Genomic DNA, 25042 nt, shown 5'->3' on the forward strand with positions numbered 1-25042 from the left:
AAAACCCCCATTCTTCAGTGTGGCTTACAAGGCCCTTGTTTCTGAGCTGACCCTTGCCAGCCCTTCCAGCCCTACCTCATCCCACTCTCTCTTCTCAGCATCCATACTCAGAAGCACTTGGACCTCTCACAATGCCCCAGGCAGGTGGCTGCATATGCCACTTCTCCCTGAAGGACCTCCCCATCCTTTTCACCTTTGTTCTCTCTTCTTTGTCATCTAATTCTTCCTTCTCATCTTAGCTTTCACTCCTCCAATAAGCCTTCCGTAACACCCTAAAACTATATTATGTGATCTTCTGTGAGCCGCAGCGTCTGGTACATATCATAGTATCATAGTAGCTGTGTGTTCGATGCCTTTCTAGACTACAAGCTCTTTGAGGGTGTAGACTCCCCAGGCTTGGGCCAAAAACAAATTCCGTCTCTCAAAATATTCTTGCTGCTGCTTGCCCCTTAATTAGTACTTCCTCTGCTAGGAAAGGGATTTTCTTTTTCAGTTATTTCAAATAAATCACATAGTACTGCCTGCTTATTCCATTCAGAGCAGGGAAATTAAAAAGAAAGGTATTATTCCTCTATTTTATACATATTATGTGTAAATATAATATTACATTGCGTTTCACATGACTGACTAGTAGGAAGGTTAACCGATTACTAGAATTTTATGTACATTAAACCCAAGCATTGATTGATAGCGGGTCCTTAACCTCATTGAGCTTATTTACTCAGGAGAAAACATAAATGGGGGAGTGGGGAGGGAAGAAAGTGGAAGGACTAGATATGTTTTCTTGTTCAATATGACATTTATTTGGTAAAGATTTTTGATGCAGGCCAGGTGCGGTGGCTCACGCCTGTAATCCCAGCACTTTGGGAGGTCGAGGCAGGTGGATCTGGATTGCTTGAGGCCAGAAGTTTGAGACCAACCTGACCAACATAGTGAAACCCTGTCTCAATGAAAAATACAAAAATTAGCCGGGCTTTGTGGTGCACACCTGTAATCCCAGCTACTCAGGAGGCTGAGGCAGGAGAATTGCTTGAACCTGGGAGACGGAGGTTTCAGTAAGCTGAGATTGGGCCGCTGCACTCCAGCCTGAGCAACAGAGTGAGTGAGACTCCGTCTCGGGAAAAAAAAAAAAAAAAGATTTTTCATGCACTTCGTGTTGGGAAAGAGGTCATTTGACAAATTTAGATAGCATCACGACTGCTACTTCATCAAGACGAGACCCCGCTGGGTAGATAAGCACAGGAAAGGTGAGTGGTGGTGAACAGTTCTTAGAGAGCCCCATGTCACTCCAGGTCCTTCATTCTGTCCATAACCTGGCTGTGCCGGAGAACCTATAGAGCCTGGCATGTCATTGGGCTTCTTTGTCTCTCTCACACGCCCTCATGGGACAGCACTATTTTTTCTCATTAGCTTGTAATACAGCGAAGGCACACACTATTTTCTTTCCCCTAAACAGAGTTGATTGCGTCAAGCCACAACCTATGAGACGGTGAGCTGTTGGAAGGATGTTGTACTTCCTTGCCCTTTGTGGCTAAAGTCCTTTGAGGAGAGATAATCCAGATGGGGAGTGTCCTTACATTCTATAAATCCATCTCTTCCACGCTAGTGCCTTGACATTGTGTATTTTTTTTTAGTGACAGAGGAGAAAAGGAACTTAATTTGCTGAGAATTATTTATGGTGTGCTGAAGGATCACATTAGAGAAGAGTAACATTGCTTGCCCCATGGATCTGAGAGTCTCAGTCAGGCATTAGAGTACTGTTATACTGATATAACAGCAGGCATGTGTTTACATTGCTGTAACAGGACACAGCTTTACATACTGTGATCCAAAATTGTTGTCTTCAGGCCGGGTGCAGTGGCTCACACCTGTAATCCCGGCACTTTGGGAGGCCAAGGCGGGTGGATCACCTGAGGTCAGGAGTTCAAGACCGGCCTGTCCAAAATGGTGAAACCCCATCTCTACTAAAAATACAAAAAATTAGCTGGGGGTGTGGTGGTGGATGCCTGTAATCCCAGCTACTTGGGAGACCGAGGCAGGAGAATTGCCTGAACCTGGGAGGCAGAGGTTGCAGTGAGCTGAGATCACACCACTGCACTCCAGCCTGGGCACAACAGAGCTGTCTCAAAAAAAAAAAAAAAAAAATTGTCTTGTGTAAGAATCTACTCTGAAATATGCTACTTTCAGTGCTAATCCCTAGCCTGCATCCACTTACCTAGGGTTTCCTTACTAAAGTCACTGATTATTCTGGGTGTTCGGGTTTTCACTGGAATATTTTTTCGTACGTCTTCCTCCTGCTTTGGTGGTTCCTACAGATTTCTCCCACCATGACAGAACTACTGATATTTCTTCACACTTTAGGACTTTCCAGAGTCAGAGAATTGTCTTACAATTTACTGTTAGAATCAGCTGGCCTTGTGCATTTATTGTGGAGGACACAGAAACGCTTTTCTGAGCTTCTCACTCAGCATTTCTCATAGAGCTTCCATGTGGGATCTTTCTTGGGGCGATCTGGTCTCTGAAGTTGTGGAGGCCAGGCTATGTGAAAGGTGACAGTGGTCTTTTCTTCTCCTAGCCTTAAATTCTAGCAGATGATAGAGGCAAACAACAGCTAGATAGATTTATTTTTATTTTTAAGAGACAGGATCTTGCTCTGCTGCCCAGGCTGGAGTTCAGAGATGCAGTCACGGCTCACTGCAGCCTCAGACTCTTGGGTTCAGGCACTTCTCAGCCTCCCAGGTAGCTAGGACCATAGGCATGTTGCTACCACACCAGGCTGAATTTTTCATTTTTTTACAGAGACAGGGTCTCGCCATGTTGCCCAGGCTGGTCTCAAACTCCTGTCCTCAAGTGACCTCCCACCTTGGCCTTCCAAAGTGCCAAGATAGATTGAATTTCAGATTGAAAATGACTGAATTGAAAGTGACTGAAGTGACCCACATTCCAGTGTGTGGCTAATTTTTGGCTCCTTCCATCCTTGGTTTCCTTCCTTGGCCTCTGTGACAAATTCCTCTAGCTGTACTCATTTCTTATATGCTGGTGCTCGTCAGGACCCTGCCTTGGGCCTACACTCCCATTTTAGTGATCCTACATCTAACCTTCTACCCAAATCAATCTTCTGAGTTCCAGAACCATTTATCTCAGTGCCCACCTGGCATTTCCACTTAGATGTTTCACAGACATCTTAAAGCCAACATATCTAAACCTAGACTTTCTCGTCTCTTTTCACCCCTCATCACCCTTTTGCACCTGTTTTCACCCCTCTTCCTCCTCCACAGCTTCAGCTCAGTAAGTGGCAGCACCAGCCACCTCTTGCTGAAGCCAGAAACCTGGGAATCTCTTTTACTCCATCCTCTCTCTTCCTCTCTCACTCCAGCCAGCCAGTCACTAAGTCGCTATTTTTTCAGCTTTATTGAGTTACAATTTATATACAATGAAATTCATCGGCCAGGCGCAGTGGCTTACACACTTGTAATCCCAGCACTTCAGGAGGCCGAGGTAGGTGGATCACCTGAGGTCAGGAGTTCGAGACCAGCCTGGCCGACATGATGAAACCCCATCTCTAGTAAAAATACAAAAAATTAGCTGGGTGTGGTGGCGGGCGCCTGTAATCCCAGCTACTCTGGAGACTGAGGCAGGAGAATCGCTTGAACCCAGGAGGTGGAGGTTGCAGTGAGCCGAGATCACGCCATTGCTCTCCAACCTAGGCAACAAGAGCGAAACTCTGTCTCCAAAAAAAAAAAAAAAAAAAATTAAGTGTACAATTTGATGAATTTTGACAAATGTACTCAATTTTTATGCAAATGTATACAAATAGAGCTTCTTTCTGTGCTCTAGTCCAGGCCACCCAGAATCCCCTCTCACCTCTATTATTGCACGGCCTCCTCACTGAGTTTCTTGCCTTCTCTTTTGCCTCACTCTGGTCTGCTTTTTACACTGCAGGTAGTCATTTCTCCAAAGCACTGTCTAATCATGACAGTCCCCTGCTTAAAACTCAGGAGCATCTCATTGTGCCTTAGAGAAACACCAGTTCTTTAACATGGCTTGGGACCGGGCGCAGTGGCTCACACCTGTAATGCCAGCACTTTGGGAGGCCAGACAGATCACTTGAGGTCAGGAGTTTGAGACCAGCCTGGCCAACATGATGAAAGCCCATCTGTACTAAAAATAGGAAAAATTAGCTGGGCGTGGTGGTAAGTGCCTGTAGTCCCAGCTCCTCAGGATGCTGAGGCACAAGAATCACTTGAACCCAGGAGGCGGAGGTTGCAGTGAGCTGAGATCACACCACTGCACTCCAGCCTGTGTGACAAGAGTGAGACTCCATCTCAAATAAGTAAGTGAACGAATGAATGAATGAATGAATAGTCTTGGGCAACCCTTCATGGTGCCCAGCCTGTCTCCCCAGCCTCATTTTCCAATGCTCTCCCCTACTCTTCAAGCTGGGACTCTTCAGTACCTGGAGTATGCTGTAAATTCTCTCACCTGCACTTTTGCACATACCCTTCCCTCTGCCCGGCACCCTCTTCATCCAACATCTTCACCTAGCCAACCCTGTTTATCACCCAAGTTTCAACTTTGATGTCACTTTCTGAGGGAGGACTTTTCTGATCTCCTGGACTAGGTCAAATATTCTATATATGATCTCCGCAAACATTCTTTTATAACATTCCCTACCCTTATAAATACTTGATTAATGTCAGTATTTCAGTATTCCTCTCAAGACTGGGCACTTCACAAGGATGGAGCTACATTTGTTTATCACCGTAGTTCCAGTACTGATGTAGTATCTGGCACATAGATACTCGGTAAATATATTGAAAACTCAGTACAACTAAATATTTACTATTTGGCCACTCTGTGTCATGCAATTCAGTTTTGTCCCCCAATGAAAATTCCAACTGTGACTACATTGAACTTGATGCATTTATAGCTTATATTTGTAGGATAAGTCATTATCCTATTTTCTGACCTTATAGGTAAACCCTTTAGAGTTTATATCTGTTTTCTAAAATAACCACATATTAGGGACCCTGTCATTGACCAAGAACACACAAAAAGTGCTTTCATGAGCCCTGAAGACAGAAGGCAAGGCAAGAGCATTGTTCCGAAACAGATTTCTAGTGTTCATGTCTAGCAGCTTCTTTATTTTACACTTGACCCTGATTTAACTTGTTACTCCTGACTTATTTCTTAAACTTGGCTTTATAAACTCGTGTTGACCCCTTGTCAGACTCCAAAGGGGCCAGTTTCTTGCTGTGGTTCTCTTTGGACTCCTGTCCTTGCGCCTTGGCCCTCGGTCGTTTTGTAGACTTACATACTACCTTCAAACTCAGACCCAGTGGAGGAGCAGCTGAAATCCATGTGGCCACTGTTCCAACATGGACAATTCAGAAAAGCATATTGCAGCCTGGAATGGTCCTGTTAGATTAGGAGCACCCTGGAGTTGATCCTGGGCTGGAAGGTTTGCCAGGAAGCAAAGTATGTTTGTTCCAGAGTTGCTTTTCCTGGGAGCTTCATCCTGTTATGACAACTTGGAATGGTGCAGCTATCTTCCTTAGTTTCTCACCTTCATAGCAATGAATCCCTAGGCCACCTAAAACTTACCTAAGGCATAGTAGGGTTCGAGAGCCACTTTGGAATCAAAGCAGACTTATGGTTGTAAGCCACTTTAGTTCCTAACATCCACCTAAATTCAAGAATATAAGACAGACTCCTGAACTCCTCTCAGATATTGGCATGTGCACAGGTATGTAACTGACCTCAGAACACTTCCCAGCCACCACATGGTATACACAAGGGCAGGGGCTGGCAAACTACAGCTTGTGCCAACTCCTGCCCTTGTGTATACCATGTGTATACTTGTTCTGTAAATAAAGTTTTATTGGAACATACTTGTTTATATATTGGCTATAGCTGCTTCCCCTACCGTGGCAGACTGAGTAGCTGCAACAGAAACCTTATGGCCTACAAAGCCTAAAATATTTACTATCGGACCCTTTGAGAACAATAAGCATTTCATCTTGTCTTGGATTTAGAATAAGGATGTTAAAAAGAAGAGATGCAGCTCTATATACAGTTTTTTTTTATTACTTAGACTCAGAATTTCAGAGCTGATAAAAGGTACTTTATAAGTCAGCATGTTGTGGTCCATTACTGGACTCAACATAGGTAATGAAATATGATTACAAGGCTGGGCGCTAGTGGCTCACACCTCTAATCCCAGCACTTTGGGAGGTCAGGGTGGGAGGATCACTTGAGGCTAGGAGTTCAAGACCAGTATGGGCAACACAGCAAGACCACATCTTTACAAAGAATTTTTTTCTTTACCTATCTGGGCCTGATGTTACCTGCCTGTAGTCCCAGCTATTCTAGAGACTGAGGTGCAAGGATTGCTTGAGCCCAGGAGTTTGAGGCTGCAGTGAGTTGTGATCATACCACTGCACTCCAGCCTAGGTGACAGAGTGAGACTCTGTCTCAAAAAAAAAAAAAAAAAGAAAACAAAGATTACATCAAATTTAGTAGGCCTTTACATCTTCTTCATTCGTAGTATAGTAGCAGTAGTCAAAGGTACAAATGTTGGCCCCTTTGAAATTTAGAATAACAAATGTGGAGATGAATCTCTATTCTCTCACTTCAACTTGCCCAAGGGCTTGATTATTGGGAAGATGAATGTGGCTTAGTGTTTGAGTTCCCATGAAATTAAAAGAGTATAATACACTTATTCAGAGAGGAGCTGGTAATTAGTAACTGGTAGAAGGACTATCTCCATCAAGGAAGATAATATTAGTAAATAATTGTCCTACCAACACTCAACCAGTACATTAGAGATCACTTTGACGGAACTCTTTCACGCTTTTAACCTTCTTCAGAGATGACTTCCTTAAAGGTCTAACACTTTGAAACATGGTCGCCAGAATTACTCTCATTGTTTGAGGAGAAGCGACAGCGTTGGGAAAAAATTATCTTAAAATCCATTATAACAACTCTTTGTAATATTCCCCAAATTCTGTATTTTCACCTACGTTACATATATAAAAATTTAGGTGCCATAAGAAAATCTCACTGAACTCTGCCTGTCAATTCAAGAACAGAAATTCAATCTAAACTTCTACCCCAAATTGTGTATTTCCCAAATGTGGATCAACTCCCTGGTCACAAACACACTGTAACTGCTCTTGCAATGACAGCCACCTCAGCGCAGCACTCGCCTGGCTGAGTGACTCGGCCGCAGGAGCTCCCCTGCGTTCTCTAACACGGCACTTGTTGTTTACTCCTGCCCTTTGCTGCTGTCAACTCCATTTCACTTTAAGCGTGGTGTGGCAGAGAGAGTATGAGCTCTGAAGTCACCTAGGCCTGGGTTCAGGGTCAAGCTTTGTCACTTACCTGTTGACAGAATTATTGAGTTAACTCTTTACACTTAAGTACTTCTTTCTTTTTGTTTGTTTGTTTGAGACATAGTCTTGCTCTGTTGCCCAGGCTGGAGTACAGTGGCACAATCTCGCCTCACTGCAAACTCTGCCTCCCAGGTTCAAGCGATTCTCTGCCTCAGCTTCCCAAGTAGCTGGGATTACAGGCACACACCACTACGCCCAGCTAATTTTTGTATTTTTTAGTAGAGACAGGGTTTCACTATATGTTGGCCAGGCTGATCTCGAACTCCTGACCTCAGGTGGTCTACTCCTTAGCCTCCCAAAGTGCTGGGATTACAAGCGTGAGCCACCACACCCGGCCTTAAGTACTTCTTTAGAAGTAACTGATTATTTCATCTTTAGGCTAATTCATTAGTTCAGCAAATATTTGCTGAGCACCTGATATGTGCGAGGCACTGTTTCAGGAGGTGCCTGGTGATTTAGCTGTGTAAAAATAGGTCTCTGCTTTTATGTAGCTGCTGTTCTAGCAAAGAAGACAGAAAAATATTATTTTATAATATAATAAAGAATAGTGGTAAATGCTGTGCGAAAAATAGAGAGTGAATGGGGCAGAGAGTTTCAGGTTTTAGATTGGATGATCAGGTAAGGACCCTCCGGAGAGATGACTTTGATCAGGAATCTGAATGATGTGAGGAGGAAAGAGAGCCATGCCGGCATCTCAGGGAAGATTCTTCCAGGCAGAGGGAATGGGGAGGATAAAGGTCCCATGGTGGGAAGGTACTGGGTGTTTTCTGGAATAGTGGAAAGGTCAGCACGGCTGAAGCGCGGTGAGCAGAGGGCCGAGCGTAGAAAACCAGCTGGAGAGGCAGCAAGGGGCCAGATCACACAGGGGAGATGGGATTTGATTTTTAAAAAGCATTTTTAATAAGATTTATTATAGAATAGTTTTAGGCTTAAAGAAAAGTTGCAAAAGTAGTACAGTAAGTTCCCATATACATACCCCTTCCTCTGTTTCTTTTCTTTCTTTTTTTTTTGAAACGGAGTCTCGCTCTGTCGCCCAGGCTGGAATGCAGTGGCTCGATCTCGGCTCACTGCAAGCTCTGCCTCCCAGGTTCTCACCCCATTCTCCTGCCTCAGCCTCCTGAGTAGCTGGGACTACAGGCGCCCGCCACCACGCCTGGCTAATTTTTTGTATTTTTAGTAGAGACGGGGTTTCACTGTGTTAGCCAGGATGGTCTCAAACTCCTGACCTCATGTGATCCACCTGCCTGGGTCTCCCAAAGTGCTGGGATTACAGGTATGAGCCACCGCACCCGGCCCTGTTTCTTCTAATATTGCTAACTTATGTTGCCTGGGTGCATGTGTCACAACTAAGAAATAATACCCATACACTACTGTGAATTAAGTTCCAGACTTTATTCCTGTTTCACTAGTTTATCCACTCATGCCCTTTCTCTGTTCTGGGATGCCACATCTCATTTAGTCATCCTGTCTCCCTGGCTCCTTCTGTTCTGTGAGTTTCTTAGTCTTTCCTTATTTTTCATGACCTTGGCAGTTTTGAGGAGTACTGGTCAGATATTTTGCAGAATGTCCTTCATGGTTTTCTCATGATTAGACTGTGATTATGGGTTTAGGGGAAGAAGAACACAGAGGCAAGTGCCCTTCTCACTGCATCATAGAGAACCTGCTGTCAGCATGACTTCTCGCTGCTGATGGGAACCTTGGTCTCCTGTCCAAAGCATCATTGACAAGGTTTCTCACTCTTTTCCTACTCTATTCTTTGGAAATCCCTAAGCATGGTTCATACTCAAGGGCAGGGGTGAGGAATTAAGCTCTACTCGCCTGGAGAGGGAAGTATCTACACCCTCTGTATATCTCCCATTTGTTGATTTAATCATTTATTTATATCAGTGTGGACTCATGGATGTTTATTTTATGCTTTGGGTTATAACCCAATACTGTTTAATACATTATTTATTTTGTTGCTCAAATTGTTCCAACTCTGGCTAGTGGGAGCTCTTTCTGGTTGGGTCCTGTGTCCCTTTGACATGCTGCCTTTTGTTTTTTAAGCACTTACTTAGGTTGTGGCATTACAACATGCTCCAGGCTCATCTTGTATTCCCTGCCCCAGCCCTAGAATTGCATTTTTCTAGGGAGCCCTGGCTCCTTTATTAGAGAATGGTATTAGAAATCAGTGTGTATAGGCTGGGCACGATAGCTCATGCCTGTAATCCCAACACTTTGGGAGGCCAAGGCGGGCAGATCACCTGAGGTCAGGAGTTTGAGACCAGCCTGGCCAACATGGCGAAACCCCAACTCTACTAAAAATATTTAAAAATTAGCTGGGCTTGGTGGTGCGCACCTGTAGTCCCAGCTACTTGGGAGGCTGAGGCACGAGAATCGTTTTAACCGAGGAGGCAGAGGTTGCAGTGAGCCGAGATCGCGCCACTGCACTCCAGTGCAGCCTGGGCAACAGAGCCCAGGCTCTGTTGAGGAGGAAAAAATAAAAGAAATCAGTATGCGTATATGCACATGCCTGTAATTATTTCTCTATCCATCTGTATCTGCATTAAGGTATTTGTGAGTTATGCTGAAGTATCTGACTCTAATCCAGTACCACGGGGTTTCCTCTAGCTGTCCCCACCTTGGTTGTCTGTAACTTCCCTCTCCAGGGGTGAGACACCTGGCTCCCATCATCTACCATCCATTGACTTATTCGTTCCGTGCCTGCAGCACGTGTAGCAGTTTCAGAATTATTAGTTAGGACCCTTGATTTGTTTTTTAAACAGATTTATTGAGATATAACTCATACACTGTACAATTCATCCATTCAAGATGTACAATTCGGTGGTTTTTAGTGTATGCACTGAGTTGTGCAGCCACTACTGAAATCAGTTTTAGAACATTTTCATCACCCCAAACTGACAAGGCCACTCATTGCAGCGTGGAGAATCAACTGTAGAGTGTATGAGCAGAAGAGTGCACAGTCAAGAGGCTACTGGGGCAGCCTAAGCAAGAACTCCTAAGAAGTTGCTCAGGAGAAGTCATGGCGGCAGTAGAGGTGATGAGAAAATAAGAGCCATCAGGACTTGCAGTGGATTGGATGTGTGTTCAAGGAAAAGAGAGAAATTAAAAAGACCCCTCTGGTTTTGGCCTGATGGCTGGGTATAGTGATGCCATTTATTTAAGCTGGTCAGTCTGGGGAAGAGCAGGTGAGGAGGTGGGGTGGAAAGAATCAAGAGTTCTATTTTGAGCATATTAGGTTTGAAATGCCCATTGGGCACCCAAGGGGAGGTGTTGAATAGACCATCAATTACATGATTCTGGAGCTCGAGGGAGAGGTCAGGGCTGGAAATGTAAAATCATGAGTGTTACCATAATCCCTTTCTTGTAAGAGTGTTCTGAGTATAAACAAGAGAAGATATATAAGAGTATCTGATAGGTCACAAGTACCTTGTTGCTAATGACTATGACAACATATGTGCCAGATGCTTTTTGACATTATTTTATCCAATCTTCCCAACAGTCTACAAAATAAATATCTTATGAGGTAGATTTTATATTATTATTATTTTACAGATGAGGGGACTAAGCATAGAGAAGTTATTGTCCAACTGGATTAAAAACCAAAGCCCATGCTCTCAATTGCTGTATTCCACTGCCTCCTGCTTGGTACATAATTGTTACCATTGGCTCCAGGCTGCTCCTCTACACCCAGCCTCAGGACAAGGTCAGGGGCTTGTCCTGCCTCTGACCTTGTCCCGCTATTGCTCACTCTTCATCCCCACTTGCCCCATTTCAGTCCCATCCCCTTGCTCCCTGTCCCTACAGATGTGCCTCCTGATGGCTTGCCTGCTACCACTAGAAATTCTGCTGACATCACGAGATATTATCACCATCTCTTAGAGAGCAGTTCTCACACTGGAATGCAGCTAGCGCACCTGCAAACTTGTTCTAAATGCAGATTCCCAGGCTGCGTTCCCCGATTGATTCAGCAGAAGCCTAGGAGTTCTAAAGGAGGTAGTCAGGGGAAACATATCTTTAGAAATGCTGCTTTAGACTCTACCAGTCCCATTCAAGACCCTCTGTCCTCAGCTCTGGTCATCATTAGCATTGGCTTAGAGCTAGGGGATGCCTTGGGAATGTGCCGATCACGGAGCCTTACGGAGTGTTCATCTTATTGTCACTCCTCATTTTAGCTCTGTGGTCGTTGTACTGACCTTTGCTTTTGCTGATCTCCCTGATTGGATAAAATTGTATTGTGTCCTCTCAGAGGAGGACAGTGTCCCCGCTCATCAAAACACTTACTACATTTGCAAGTTTACGTTTATTGGTGTGGTCATTTCTTTTCCTACTAGAGTGTTGTTAGCAGCAGCCATGTCTGGGTTTTGTTTACTGTGGTGTCTTCATCACTGGATACCTAGTAGGTGCTCCGTACATTGTTTCAGGTGCTCAATTTCCATCAGCAATGCTGTTAGAACTATTGGGTATTTAGGCATCACCTCGTTTTATGGATTGAATTGACATTTGACAGTTTAGGAATTCTTGTTTTTATAGGAAAAAATCTGAATTGTAAACTATTGACTCTGCTTTGGAAAAACAAATTTCTAAAACAAACCTTGTTTGTTAGTTGGGGGTTATATATATGTTGCATATTTATGTATATATGTATATTTATATTTTATCAAAAAGGAAAGAGTTTAAATTTTCTTAATCTGGTAAACTAGGTACAACTTTGAATGGGGGAAGAACATTACACCCCACACCCCAAACAAAATTATCAGAAAATTCATGGTCATTTAACTTCCTTATCTAACTACTAAGAATGCTTTTCATTGTGTTCTAGATCTCTAATTATATGACAAACAATACTGGTTCTGAATAGAAGTCTTCCTATAATAGGCCAGGCCTGGTGGCTCACGCCTGTAATCCCAACACTTTGGGAGACCAAGGCGGGCGGATCACCTAAGGTCTGGAGTACAAGACCAGCCTGGCCAACATGGCAAAACCCCATCTCTACTAAAACTACAAAAATTAGCTGGGCGTGGTGGCACACACCTGTAGTCCCAGCTACCAGCTACTCAGGAGGCTGAGGCAGGAGAATTGCTTGAACCCGGGAGGCAGAGGTTGTAGTGAGCCTCTGCAGTGATCACACCACTGCAATGCAGCCTGGGTGACAGAGTGAGACTCCGTCTCAAAAAAAAAAAAAAAACCTTTCTTGGCCTCAGTTCCCTTTCTAGGTACCCTCTATATCTCTCCTTCCCATTTCAGAAAAACTTCTTTAAAGGGTTATCTGTAGAAAGAAACTTCAATTTCTGTTCTGCCATTTCCTTTCAAACACACCCAGTCAGACTTTCACCTCCTGTTATATTGCCAAAACTATTTATGTCAAGCACACTGGTGACTTCTAAACCACAGAATCCAGTGGTCAGTTTTCAGTAGTTAACCTTACTTGATCTGTCAGTAGCGTTTGACATAGATCTCTCCTTTCTACTTGAAACGCTTGTTGCACGTGGCCTCCGGATATCACGCTCTCCTAGTTTTTCTCATTTCTTCTTGGCCTCCTTTGCAAGTTTTTCCACACTCCTTTGAAATCCGAATGGTAGTGTGTGACAGGGACCACTTCTCTTTTCTGTCTTCACTCACTGGTAGTAGGCAGCTGTAGCCAGACTCATACTTTTTATAACACTGATAATATTGGTGACTTCTAAATGTATTTTTCTGGCCACAGCTTTTCCCTGAGCCCTTACCTCGTATATCCACCTCCTGATGAGTACCTTCGCTTGGATATTTAATACGTATCTCATAATTAGCATGTTCCAAACTGAGTTCTCTATCATCCCCCACCAGACCTACTTCTCCCTTAGCCTTCCCCATCAGTTCATGACAATCCCATTTTCCCAGTTGCTCATTCAGAACCCTTGATTCCTCTCATTCCCTTACATCTATCTCCACTTCCTGACTATGAGATCAGCTGTATACAAAAACACCATGGAAATTTGTTCAAGATTCTGTTATTTCTTACGACCTCTGTTAAATGCTGTTTTCCTAGCCCACTCTTGTCTCTCACCTGGAAGATTGCAGTCGTTTTCTAATTGACTGCATCTTCCCCTGTTCTCTAGCAGTTTACTTTCTAGAGAGGAAATATCTTTTAATTTTTTTTAGAAACGAGGGTCTTGCTATGTTGCCCAAGCTGTTCTCTTAACTCCTGGGCTCAAGTGATCCTCCCACCTCGTCCTCCCAACGTGCTGGGATTACAGGCATAAGCCACCACACCCGGCCTAATGATCTTATTAAAATATAAATAATATCAGGGCCGGGTGCGGTGATTCACACCTGTAATCCCAGCACTTTGGGAGGCCTAGGTGGGTGAATCACTTGAAGTCAGGAGTTCAAGACCATCCTGGCCACCATGGCAAAACCCTGTCTCTACTAAAAATACAAAAATTAGCTGGGCATGGTGGTACACGCCTGTAATCCCAGTTACTCAGGAGGCTGAGGCAGGAGAATCACTTGAACCCAGGAGGCAGAGGTTGCAGTGAGCCAAGGTCACGCCACTGCGCTCCAGCCTGGGCAATAGAGCGAGACTCCATCTCAAGAAATAAAATAAATAAAATAAAACCATATGTCACCTCTCAGTAGCTTCTCATATCAGAGTAAAAGCTAAAATACTTATAATGGCCTACAAGAGAGTTGAAAGGGATAATGTCCGAAATGAAAAATTCAATGGATGGACTTAAACTGAACTTAAAGACACGGCAATACAAATTACCCAGAGTGGAGCACCGAGAGGAAAATGACTGAAAACGAACTGAGCCTCTAGGATCTGTGGGATAATGTCAGGCAGTCTAACAGACGAGAGGGAGAAAAAATATTTAAGAAACACTTTTTCCCAACTTTTCAAAGAAATTTTTACATATTCATTAAAAACTATAAACCTACAAATACTTATAAACACAACAAACTGTATGCCAGGATAAACAAAGAGAAAACTATACCAAGGCACATCAGAATCAAATTGCTGAAAATCAGTGATGAATAAAACATTTAAAAAGCAGCTAGAGAAAAAAAAAAAGACATATTACATACCTGAACCCAAGAGTTCAAGAACAGCCTGGGCAACAAAGTGAGACCCTGTCTCTACAAAAGATTTAAAAATTAGAGCTGGGCATGGTGGCTCATGCCTGTAATCCCAGCACTTTGGGAGGCCGAGGCAGGCGGATCACGAGGTCGGGAGATCGAGACCATCCTGGCTAACACGGTGAAACCCCGTCTCTACTAAAAATACAAAAAAGTTGGCCAGCCTTGGTGGTGGGCACCTGTAGTCCCAGCTAATCAGGAGGCTGAGGCAGGAGAATGGCGTGAACCCGGGAGGTAGAGCTTCCAGTGAACAGAGATTGCACCACTGCACTCCAGCCTGGGCGACAGAGCAAGACTCCATCTCAAAAATAAATAAATAAATAAATATTAGCCGGGTGTGGGGGTACACACCTGTAGCCCCAGCTACTCTGGAGACTGAGGCAGGAGGATTGCTTCAGCCCAGGAGGTTGAGGCTGCATTGATCCATGATTGCACCATGGCACTCCAGCCTGGGTGACAGAGCAAGACCCTGCCTAAAAAAAAGACATGTTACGTACAAGGAAACAAAGATAAGAACAACTGTTGATTTCTCTCTCTCTTTTTTTTTTTAACTGTTGATTTCTCATTAACCCTTTTCCCATTTAGAAAAAAAGTACGGCTCGCTGCCAGTGCTCCTTTAATTTTACATAAACACGCTCTTTAAGGCTGAAGCAAAGCTGACTGATTTTCAATGTGAAAATAAAATACACAAACTGTTTTTGGAGTTATTTCTAAACAGAACTAACATCAGAATCATCTGAGTCATCAGAATCATCTATTTCGGAAAAAATTGATTCATTAAATGAATCTTCAGCCAGCCATTTGAGAACAATGTTAATAATTAACATCAGCCGGGCATGGTGGCTCACACCTGTAATCCCAGCACTTTGGGAGGCAGAGGTGGGTGGATCACAAGGTCAAGAGATCGAGACCATCCTGGCCAACATGGTGAAACCTCATCTCTACTAAAAATACAAAAAATTAGCTGAGCATGGTGGCGTGCACCTGTAGTTCCAGCTACTTGGGAGGCTGAGGCAGGAGGATGGCTTGAACCCAGGAAGCAGAGGTTGCAGTGAGCTGAGATCACGCCACTGCACTCTAGCCTGGTGACAGAGTAATACTCTGTCTCAAAAAATAATAATTAACATCATGCACAGGAATGCTATGCTTTCTAAGCTTTGGCATTTTCAGCAATCAAGAATTACTGTATTTTATAAATGGAAATACCACTACTAAGAATAGAATGCTATAAATAGAATGATGTCTTTTCTTTCCAAAGTCCGTGTACTAGAGTGATGAGAGAATAATAATAAAAGCGAGATATTTCATGGGAAAGTTATCTCAGGGTAAATGCTGTATCTGCAAGCGCTGCCAGTGAGTATTCTCGGGACAAATGGGAAAAGGGTTAAAAGCAATGCAAGCCAGAAGAAAATGGAACGGTACCTTGAAAGCACTGAGAGGACTTATTTTTCTTCATTCTAAAATATACAGATTTTCTAGCTTTTTCCACTGAGAAGGCCTAGAATCGGTGAGCCTAGAACAGTGGGCACCCTAGCATCCTGACTGCAGTCTCTAAATACTCTTTGCCAGTAAACGGAACGAGGGATCCTTAGAAGGATGGTTCATTCCAAGTCTGGGACAGGATATATAACAAACAAAACTAGAGGGCCAGGCACAGTGGCTCACACCTGTATTCTCAGCACACTGGGAGGCCAAGGTGGGTGGATCACCTGAGGTCAGGAGTTCGAGACCATCCTGGCCAACATGGTGAAACCCCGTCTCTACTAAAAATACAAAAATTAGCTGGGCGTGGTGGCACACGCCTATAATCCCAGCTACACAGGAGGCTGAGGCCGGAGAATCACTTGAACTTGGGAGGCGGAGGTTTCAGTGAGCTGAGATTGCACCACTGCACTCCAGCCTGGGTGACAGAGTGATACTCCGTCTCAAAAAAAGAAAAAAAAGAAAAAAAACTAGAGCATTTTATTGTGCTAGAAAGCAGGAAAGCTAATAAGGTCTAATGGTTATATCAAAAGAACACAAGAGCCTATTACAGGAGCTCCCACTGGCCAAAGGTAGGAGAGTTTGAGCTTCAGAAAGGTGACTGGGGCCGGGTGCAGTGGCTCACACCTGTAATCCCAGCACTTTGAGAAGCTGAGGCAGGGAGATCACTTGAGGTCAGGAGTTCAAGACCAGCCTGGCCAACAGAGGCGAAAACCCGTCTCTACTAAAAATACAAAAATTAGCTGGTGGTGCACGCCTGTAATCCCAGCTACTTGGGAGGCTGAGACAGGAGAATCGCTTGAACCCAGGAGGCAGAGGTTGCAGTGACCCGAGATCATGCCATTGCACTCTAGCCTGGGAGACAAAGCGAGACTCTGTCTCAAAAAAACAAAAAAAAACAAAAACAAAAAAAAACCCCAGAAATGTATCAGTCACATACAAACATAAAAGAAACCTACCAGCCATTTGCAAAGTGGGGACTTTGTTTGGATCTTGACTTTAATTGTAAATGGACATTTTTTAAGATTTGAGGAAATTGGCAGATGGACTGGGATACTAAAATATTTTTGTCTGTGTTTTTAGGTGTGATAATGGTGTTAGGTTGTGTGAAATGTTTTTACTATCTGATAGATGTACAGGCTCAAGTATTCCCAGGTGAAATAATTGCCTGGGGTTTGCTTTTAGCCACTCGTCCCTGCACAAAATGTTGGAGGAATGAAAATTCGATTAGATAACATTGACAAAATGTTGACATTCATTCAAGTTTTGCTATGGGTACCTGAGGGGTAGTCATTAGATTACTCTATTTTATGCAAGTTTTAATATTTCTGTAGTAAAAAGTTAGAAGACCATGTGCTTAAGGACCTTTCATGTATCTATAAGAGAGAGCCTCACTCAGAGTATATAGTGTTGCCTTATAATTAGGCGCAGTTCTAATGAGTTTGGGATGGGTACCAGTTTTATGGGAGAAATAGACAGATGCTAAAGGCAGTATCCTTATAGAAATAAAAATGTCTAACTGGCAACATGAAGTAACACTGAAAATTCTTAGATGTACACAAAAGCTTATAAAAGCATAGCGCTAGGGGGTCATGTAGTGATATTTAGTAGATTGGCTGTGCCTCAGTTGTCTTGCCAGAAGGCATCTTCTAAAAAGTGCATCATCACAGAGCGCAGCACCCGAACAAAAGTGGTACATGCGGCTCCTCTGCCGACTCAACAGGTTCTTCCCAAGGGCTGTCATGTCAGTGGGCCAGCGCCACTCCTGAAAGACTGCTTTTGTTTAAAGGATTTGAGAGATGGATTCCTGAGGATCTAACACCATATTCCATTATGCATTGTGGGGTTTTTATTGTTTTCCTTATCATGATTTATTATTTTTTAAATTTTTCTTTGAAGTTTGCTCATTTTAATCCATGCTCATTTCTCCCTCTGTATGTGTTTGTGTCACGCTTGCTGTCTTTGCCTCCATTGTTCCTAGGTTACAGTATAGCCAGGATATACCCAGTCACTTGGCCGATGAGCATGCGCTGATAGCCTCCTATGTGGCCCGTCTGCAGCACTGTGCACGGTCAGTGGTGGTGCAGCAGCAGTGGGTAGCCATGGGTGATCAGAGGGAGGGAGAGCTTTGCTACCTGGGGTTGTCAGCTGGAAAAAAAACTGCATGTCAGGTTTTTCTTGAGCAGCTACCAGCTATGTTTGGCAGAGTTAAAATAGTTGCTAAGCATTAGCTTCTACAAGAGAGGGAGGCTTGCCAAGCCTGGGCGCTGACCTAAACATGGAGTCAGACATTCTCCTTTAAAGTGGGGTTCACTTCCTTCAGCTTACACTCAAAAAATATATAAGCCTATGAGGGATCGCAGTACTCACTGAGGTATCTGATGCAACCTCTTCCTGTTCATTCTTACCTAATGAAATCTTTCTATTGACATTCCGAGTTTAGAGTTGATCAACCCACAGATATCCCACTTTGTCTTATCTGGGGACTTTGATACTGTCACCCTATTACATCTTTACCACCCTTTATCTGTTAGCAGGAATCTGTCAGTGTTGATTATTTAAACCGGTGATTCCCAACAATGGTATTGGGTCACTGTCACCTGAGGGTCTTTTTCCAAATTATATAGACCCTCTCATATTATAATAGTTACATGTATTATAATAGCTCCACATTCCCCTTACCCTGAAAACTACTGCGGTAGTGACTCACTGTTAATAAGAGAATGTGTCTGATTCTTCAGTGGTTTGGGATGGAAAAACGTTTGATAACTGCTAACTATAGCAAAGTTAATCCTTTTTTTAAAAGATTTAATACCGAAAAAAATGGTATTACTTTCAGGTAGGTCCAAAGTCTCCTGCCCACTCCATGCCCACACCCACCACCATTCTTCAAGTAGGATGACAGGTAAAGTTTAAGCAATCTAAAGCCATCCTTCCCCTACATAACAGCAAAGAAGAATCACAGTGCCAAACAACTTGGAAAGCCATGCTTTGAGATTCTTGTTCTTAGAGAGAAAACCATAATTTATAAGCTGTACACATAACAGAGGCTGAAGCTTTAAATTTTGATCTTAGTTTTGCTTATAGCATGCCATGGCTCCTTGGGAGGGTCATCTGACCTTGCTGCTACTTCCCCTAATAACAGAAGAATAAATTAATAGTCAGTTGGGAAATATACATATGAAAAAGACTTTTAAATATTATACTTTATACTGTTTTCCATAGTTTTCCTGATATGACTAAATAGCATCACTATTCTGGGGTATTTATGTATCTCTAAAGCTTGGAGAAGTAGAGTTTTCTTTCTTTCTTTTTTTTTTTTTTTTGAGACAGAGTCTCACTGTGTCGTCCAGGCTGGAGTGCAGTGGTGCCATCTCAGCTCACTGCAAGCTCTGCCCCCCGGCTTCATGCCATTCTCCTGCCTCAACCTCCCGAGTAGCTGGGACCACAGGCGCTCGTCACCACACCCAGCTAATTTTTTTGTATTTTTTTAGTAGAGACGGGGTCTCACTGTGTTAGCCAGGATGGTCCCGATCTCCTGACCTCGTGATCCGCCGGCCTCAGCCTCCCAAAGTGCTGGGATTACAGGCATGAGCCACCACGCCCGGCTGAGAAGTAGGCTTTTCTAACCTTCTAAATATGTTTAATAGGCTTACCCTCTAGGAGGGAAGGAAGGACCTGATAATTGTGTGCACTGCATCACAGAGTGTCTCCTCATCCAACAGATGATTTCTTTGCACACTGTCCCAGCCTCTTGGTCTCTAGGAACAGAGTTGTTTCACCCTAGGCAAGACAAATTCTTTATTATCAGTAAGGCAATTGTCCAGAGTGAGCAAAAGTTTCCATGGTAAAAATAGCAGCAGAATGTTTGACAAGAGACTGTTACCTAGTAATTTAGCCCAATAAGATTTATGGTAGGTTTAGCTAAGGCCCTCAGGTCTCACCTTGGCTCCCTAAACAAAAATTGGTGGCTGGTAGCCCTGGGAGAACATGATGAGTGAGTGAGTACTACATGACTTCTTGATTAGTAATCTAAGAAGCTGAGCTTCATACTTCTTTCGAGAAGTCAGAACTTTTCTGGCTAACTAATTCTGAAAATGAAAGTCAATTCAAACAGAAGAATAAGGATCCTTTCTAATCATTGACCTTAAAACCTCTCATCAACACAAGCTTCTAGTTTCTGGCTAGAAAACATAGCCAATTAAAGCAGTCTGTCATCCACACTCATGTATAAATGACAAATAGGATCAACCTTCCTAAGGAGATAGAATGTGATTGAGAAAAAGGAGCTCTTTTGCACAGAAGAACCTATTGTATCCCTTGCCAGATAACAGAGGTCAGCCACTTTAGGCCCCACTTCTTCGGCTACCAATCCCTCCATAATATGATCCACTTGTATCGTTAAGCATTCATTTTTATTGTTTTTTTTTTTAATTTAAAAGATAGTTCTCTTATTTCAGACAAATACCTTTAAAGCACAAATATTATAGTTTATCTCTCACCTTGGGGCCTTGACCCTAAAATATTAAAGCCACCTAATAGTAGTCTGTTCTTATTACAAGATCATTTTTGAGAGGGTGATCATCCTGAAGATGGATATTTGCATGCTTAAAATTATAAAGTGTTGACAAATGTCATAGGCGAAGACTCGAAGCACTTAAAAAAAAATCCCAGAAGAAAGACTAAGTTAAGCTTAAAGACTTAGCCAAAGAGATAGAAAGATTAAAAAAAAAAAAAACTAGAAAAAATGTAGTTGATTCTACACATGAAAAGTTCAGACAGGTCTTTATTGATTTAGCCACACCCTTCCCAGATTCCCCTCAGTAATTATAACAAACTCCGATGAGTATTGAAGTCGTGTCTTTAAATTTTTCTGTATGACTTGTCATACTGCCAAACTCTGATCAAGGGTTTTTGGAAACCCAAGAACATAGAGCCAAAGTGGAGGTAAGCCACAACAGCCACCTCTGGTCATTTAGTCAACATCATCACTGTCGTCTTAAAGCATCTGCCAGTCCTAAACAGAGAATTATATAGCCACAGTCCCTATTAATCTAGGACTGTCTTGATAAGGATAAATAGCATTTGGTATACTAAAGAAGTCATGTATTTCAGAATCAGAAGTTCCATATCAGCATCCCATATGCAGAGCCAGCCTATTACTCAAGCACCCTTCCCTCATCCAGATACCACATTGTCTGATAGCCTGTCTGAATGGGTCCTTAGATTTTTAGAGTATTGGTACTCTTGTTGAAAAGTAATGCATTAAACTAATTAACTCCAAGATGGGGCTATAGATGTAGAATGAGCATAGTAAAGGAAGAGAAAGGGGCATGAAAAGGGGAATATTTGATGTCATGGAATCTTTCCAGCTTTACAGTGTGTTTGGCCTGCCCTGGCAAGGCCAAACTTTTGCTTAGCCAGTGTTAAGTATATTTTTTCTCAGCCCTCTGTTTTTCATGATGCTTTAGTTTTCTCTTGGTCTTTTTGAATTTGAGATCAAGGTCTAAAAAGTCATCAGTTTTAAACATTTGGTTAGAAATCCCTGCCTCAGACTTTGTGGGTGCCCTGTGTTTTCTCAGCCCTTGCATTCAAAATGAAGTGCCCCTTTGATGGTGGAGGAGCAGCGGGGATGTGCTGCCAGTGAGGAATGACAAATGTGGCCTCCTCATTTCTCTAAATCCCCTTTTTTTCAGAAGATCATTAGTATCTATGACCCAGGCCTCTAGTTCTTTTATTACCATTCTTTTATGAGCTTTTCTTCCATCTGTTCTTTCTGAGAATGGAACAAGAATAAGGGATGTTTAATAGACACTTGTTGCATTTTTATTTCCTTGGCAGTGTTCTGGACAGTCCTAGCCGACTGGATGAGGAACACCGTCTTATAGCTCGCTATGCTGCCCGGCTGGCTGCAGAAGCAGGAAACGTGGTAAGTTAATGGAGGATCCCAGGAGAGTAGCAGAAATTAGCATTACTTTAATATGCAAATGGAAAGGGAATAGTAGACATGAAATTTAGGAGAACAGGTACCTCGGGGACACTTTCCACTTTTCCACATGCTAAGAGTAGAAGGAAACTTCCTCACCCTGATAAAGAACACCTACAAAAACCTACAGTTAAGATCACACCTACAGTTTAAATTTTGAAATATTTTCCCCTAATATTGGAAACAATTCAGAGATATCCACTTTTACCACCTCTATTCTAAATTATACTGGAGGACCTAATTAATGCAACATGACAAGAAGAAAGGGGTATAAATATTGGAAAGACAGAAGTAAAGCAGTCTTCATTTGAAGATGACATGATTGTGCATATGAAGTCCTAAGAAATCTAAAAAAACACTAGTAGAACAGATAAGTAAATTTTATAGTATTGCTACAAGATATAAAGTGTATATCCCAGCACCTTGGGAGGCTGAGGCGGGCAGATCACTTGAGCTCAGGAGTTTGAGACCACCCTCTGGCAGCATAGCGAAACGCTGTCTCTATAAAAAATACAAAAATTAGTCAGGCGTGGTGGCACGCACCTGTAGTCCCAGATGCTGGGAAGGCTGAGGTGGGAAGATTAGTTGAGCCCGGGGAGGTCAAGGCTGCAGTGAGCCATGATTGTTCCACTGCACTCCAGCCTGGGCAACAGAGCAAGACCCTGTCTCACAAAAAGAAAAATACTATTCACTGTAGCATTAAAAATACCAAATACTTATGGATAAATTTAATGGAAGATGTTCAAGTCTGAAAACTGTAAAACATTGCTAAAAGAAATTAAAGAAAACCTACATAAATGAAGAGGTATGCCATATTGATGGATTAAAAAATTTAATATTGTTAGGATGGCAGATTTTCCTAAATTGATCTATAGATTTAATACCAATTCAAATCTCAACAGCCTTTTTTATAGAAATTAGCAAACTGTTTTTAAAATGTATTTGGAGAACCAAAGGACCTAGAATAACCATAACAGTCTTGAAAAAGAAAAACAAAGTTGGCAGACTTAATCCTACTTGACATTAAGACTTACTATAAAGCTATAGTAATCAAGAAAGTAAGATACTGGCAAAAGGATGAACAAATAAATCAAAGGAACAGAATAGAGTATCCATAAAAGACACTCATGTGTAAGGTCAAATGACTTTCAACAAAGGTAAGAAGCAAATCAGTCAGAAAAGGAAACTCTTTCTATTTTTAACAAATGCTGTTGGAACAACTGGATATCTACACAGGGAAGAAAAGAATCTCAACCCCTGCCTCATACCATACAAATAAATCAATTTGAAATGTATCATAAACTTAAACATAAAAGCTAAAACCATAAAGCTACTAAAAGTATAGGAGAATAATTCTTCATTCTCTTAGGAAGAATAAAAATTTATTAGAGTTTATAGGGATCACAAACCATTTTAAAAATTAATAAATTAGACCCTATCAAATGTAAAATCTTTTGCTCATTAGAAGATACTATTCAAGGCAGGCGGGTCACAAGGTCAGGAGATCGAGACTATCCTGGCTAACACGGTGAAACCCCGTATCTACTAAAAATACAAAAAATTAGCCGGGCGTGGCAGTGTGCGCCTGTAGTCCCAGCTACTTGGGAGGCTAAGGCAGGAGGATGGCATGAACCTGGGAGGCGGAGCTTGCAGTGAGCCGAGATCACGCCACTGTACTCCAGCCTGGGTGACAGAGCGAGACTCTGTCAAAAAAAAAAAAAAAAGAAAAACAGACAAACCACTATCTGAAAGAAAATATTTGCAAAACATGTCTGACAAAGGACAGAATATATAAAGAATTCCTGCACCTCAGCAATAAAAAGACAAGCCTTTTTTTTAAAATGAGCAAAAGACTTGAACAGATATTCCACAAAGAAGATATGCCAATGGCCAATAAGCACATGAAAATGTGCTTGATATCATTAATCATCAGGAAAATGCCAATGATACCACTGTATACCCACCGGAATGGCTACAATGAAAAAGTTGGATGATACCAAATGTTGGAGAGGATGTGGAGCAACCAGAAATCTCACCCTGTTGTTGGTGGGCATATAAAATCATACAGCTACTTTGGAAAACTATTTGGCAGTTTCTTAAAGAAGCAAAATTTATACTATGACCCAGCAATTCTACTCTTAGATATTTATCCAAGAGAAATGAAAACATGTTCACAAAAAGCTTTGTACAAGAATGTTCATAGCAGTTCAATTCATAATAGCTGGAATAGCCCACGTAGTTATCAACAGAATAGATAAACAAAATGTGTTATATTCATACAATAGAATTGTCTCAACACAAAAAGGAATAACATTGATACATGCAACGACATTGGTGAATATCAAAAATATTATGAGTAGTAAAAGAAGCCAGACACAAAAAAAGTACGTACTGTTTTTTTCTATGTGAAATTCTAGAATAGGCAAACTAACTTATCCTTTGCCATAAGTTAATCATCAACTCCTAATCATAATCAGATAAGAGGCTGTTTCTAGAAATGGAAATATTGAAGAGAGACAAGGAAACTTTCTGACTTGATAGAAATATTCCACATTTCAATAGGGGTGTGGGTTGCAGGAGTGTACATTTGTCAAAACGGATTAAATGAAATACTTTTTTTTTTTTTTGAGATGGAATCTTGCTCTGTCGCCCAGGCTGGAGTGCAGTGTGGCACGATCTCAGCTCACTGCAAGCTCTGCCTCCTGGGTTCACACCATTCTCCTGCCTCAGCCTCCTGAGTAGCTGGGACTACAGGTGCCCGCCACCACGCCCGGCTAATTTTTTGTATTTTTAGTAGAGACGGGGTTTCACCGTGTTAGCCAGGATGGTCTCGATCTCCTGACCTCATGATCCGCCTGCCTCGGCCTCCCAAAGTGCTGGGATTACAGGCGTGAGCCACTGCGCCCGTCAATGGAATACTTAAGATCTAAGTATGATATCTCAATTAAAACAAAAAGGAACCAAGAATGTTGAATAAGGGTTTGATTGAAATAGGAAGTGGCTCCCCAGGGATTTGCAGTGTGTTTCCTGCAATTTTGAAATATTCATAATAAAATGTTTTCTC

At 42.4% G+C, this 25042-nt stretch overlaps 1 protein-coding gene across 43 annotated transcripts in view; it reads left to right on the forward strand.

The window, feature by feature from the left end:
* DTNB (dystrobrevin beta) overlaps window positions 1-25042 on the forward strand; it is a 296524-nt gene that overhangs the window by 199374 nt on the left and 72108 nt on the right. For 24 of the 43 annotated variants that reach the window (XM_016948165.3, XM_016948172.3, XM_016948177.3 and 21 more), the window contains 2 exons: window positions 17974-18063; window positions 21834-21921. In XM_016948165.3, the coding sequence (XP_016803654.1) occupies window positions 17974-18063; window positions 21834-21921 (178 nt within the window). The remainder of the gene's footprint in view (window positions 1-17973; window positions 18064-21833; window positions 21922-25042) is intronic. The other 19 variants (XM_016948175.3, XM_063790036.1, XM_024354253.3 and 16 more) reach the window with 1 other exon arrangement.

Source organism: Pan troglodytes, chromosome 12 (assembly GCF_028858775.2).
Source record: "Pan troglodytes isolate AG18354 chromosome 12, NHGRI_mPanTro3-v2.0_pri, whole genome shotgun sequence".
Lineage (NCBI taxonomy): Eukaryota > Metazoa > Chordata > Mammalia > Primates > Hominidae > Pan > Pan troglodytes.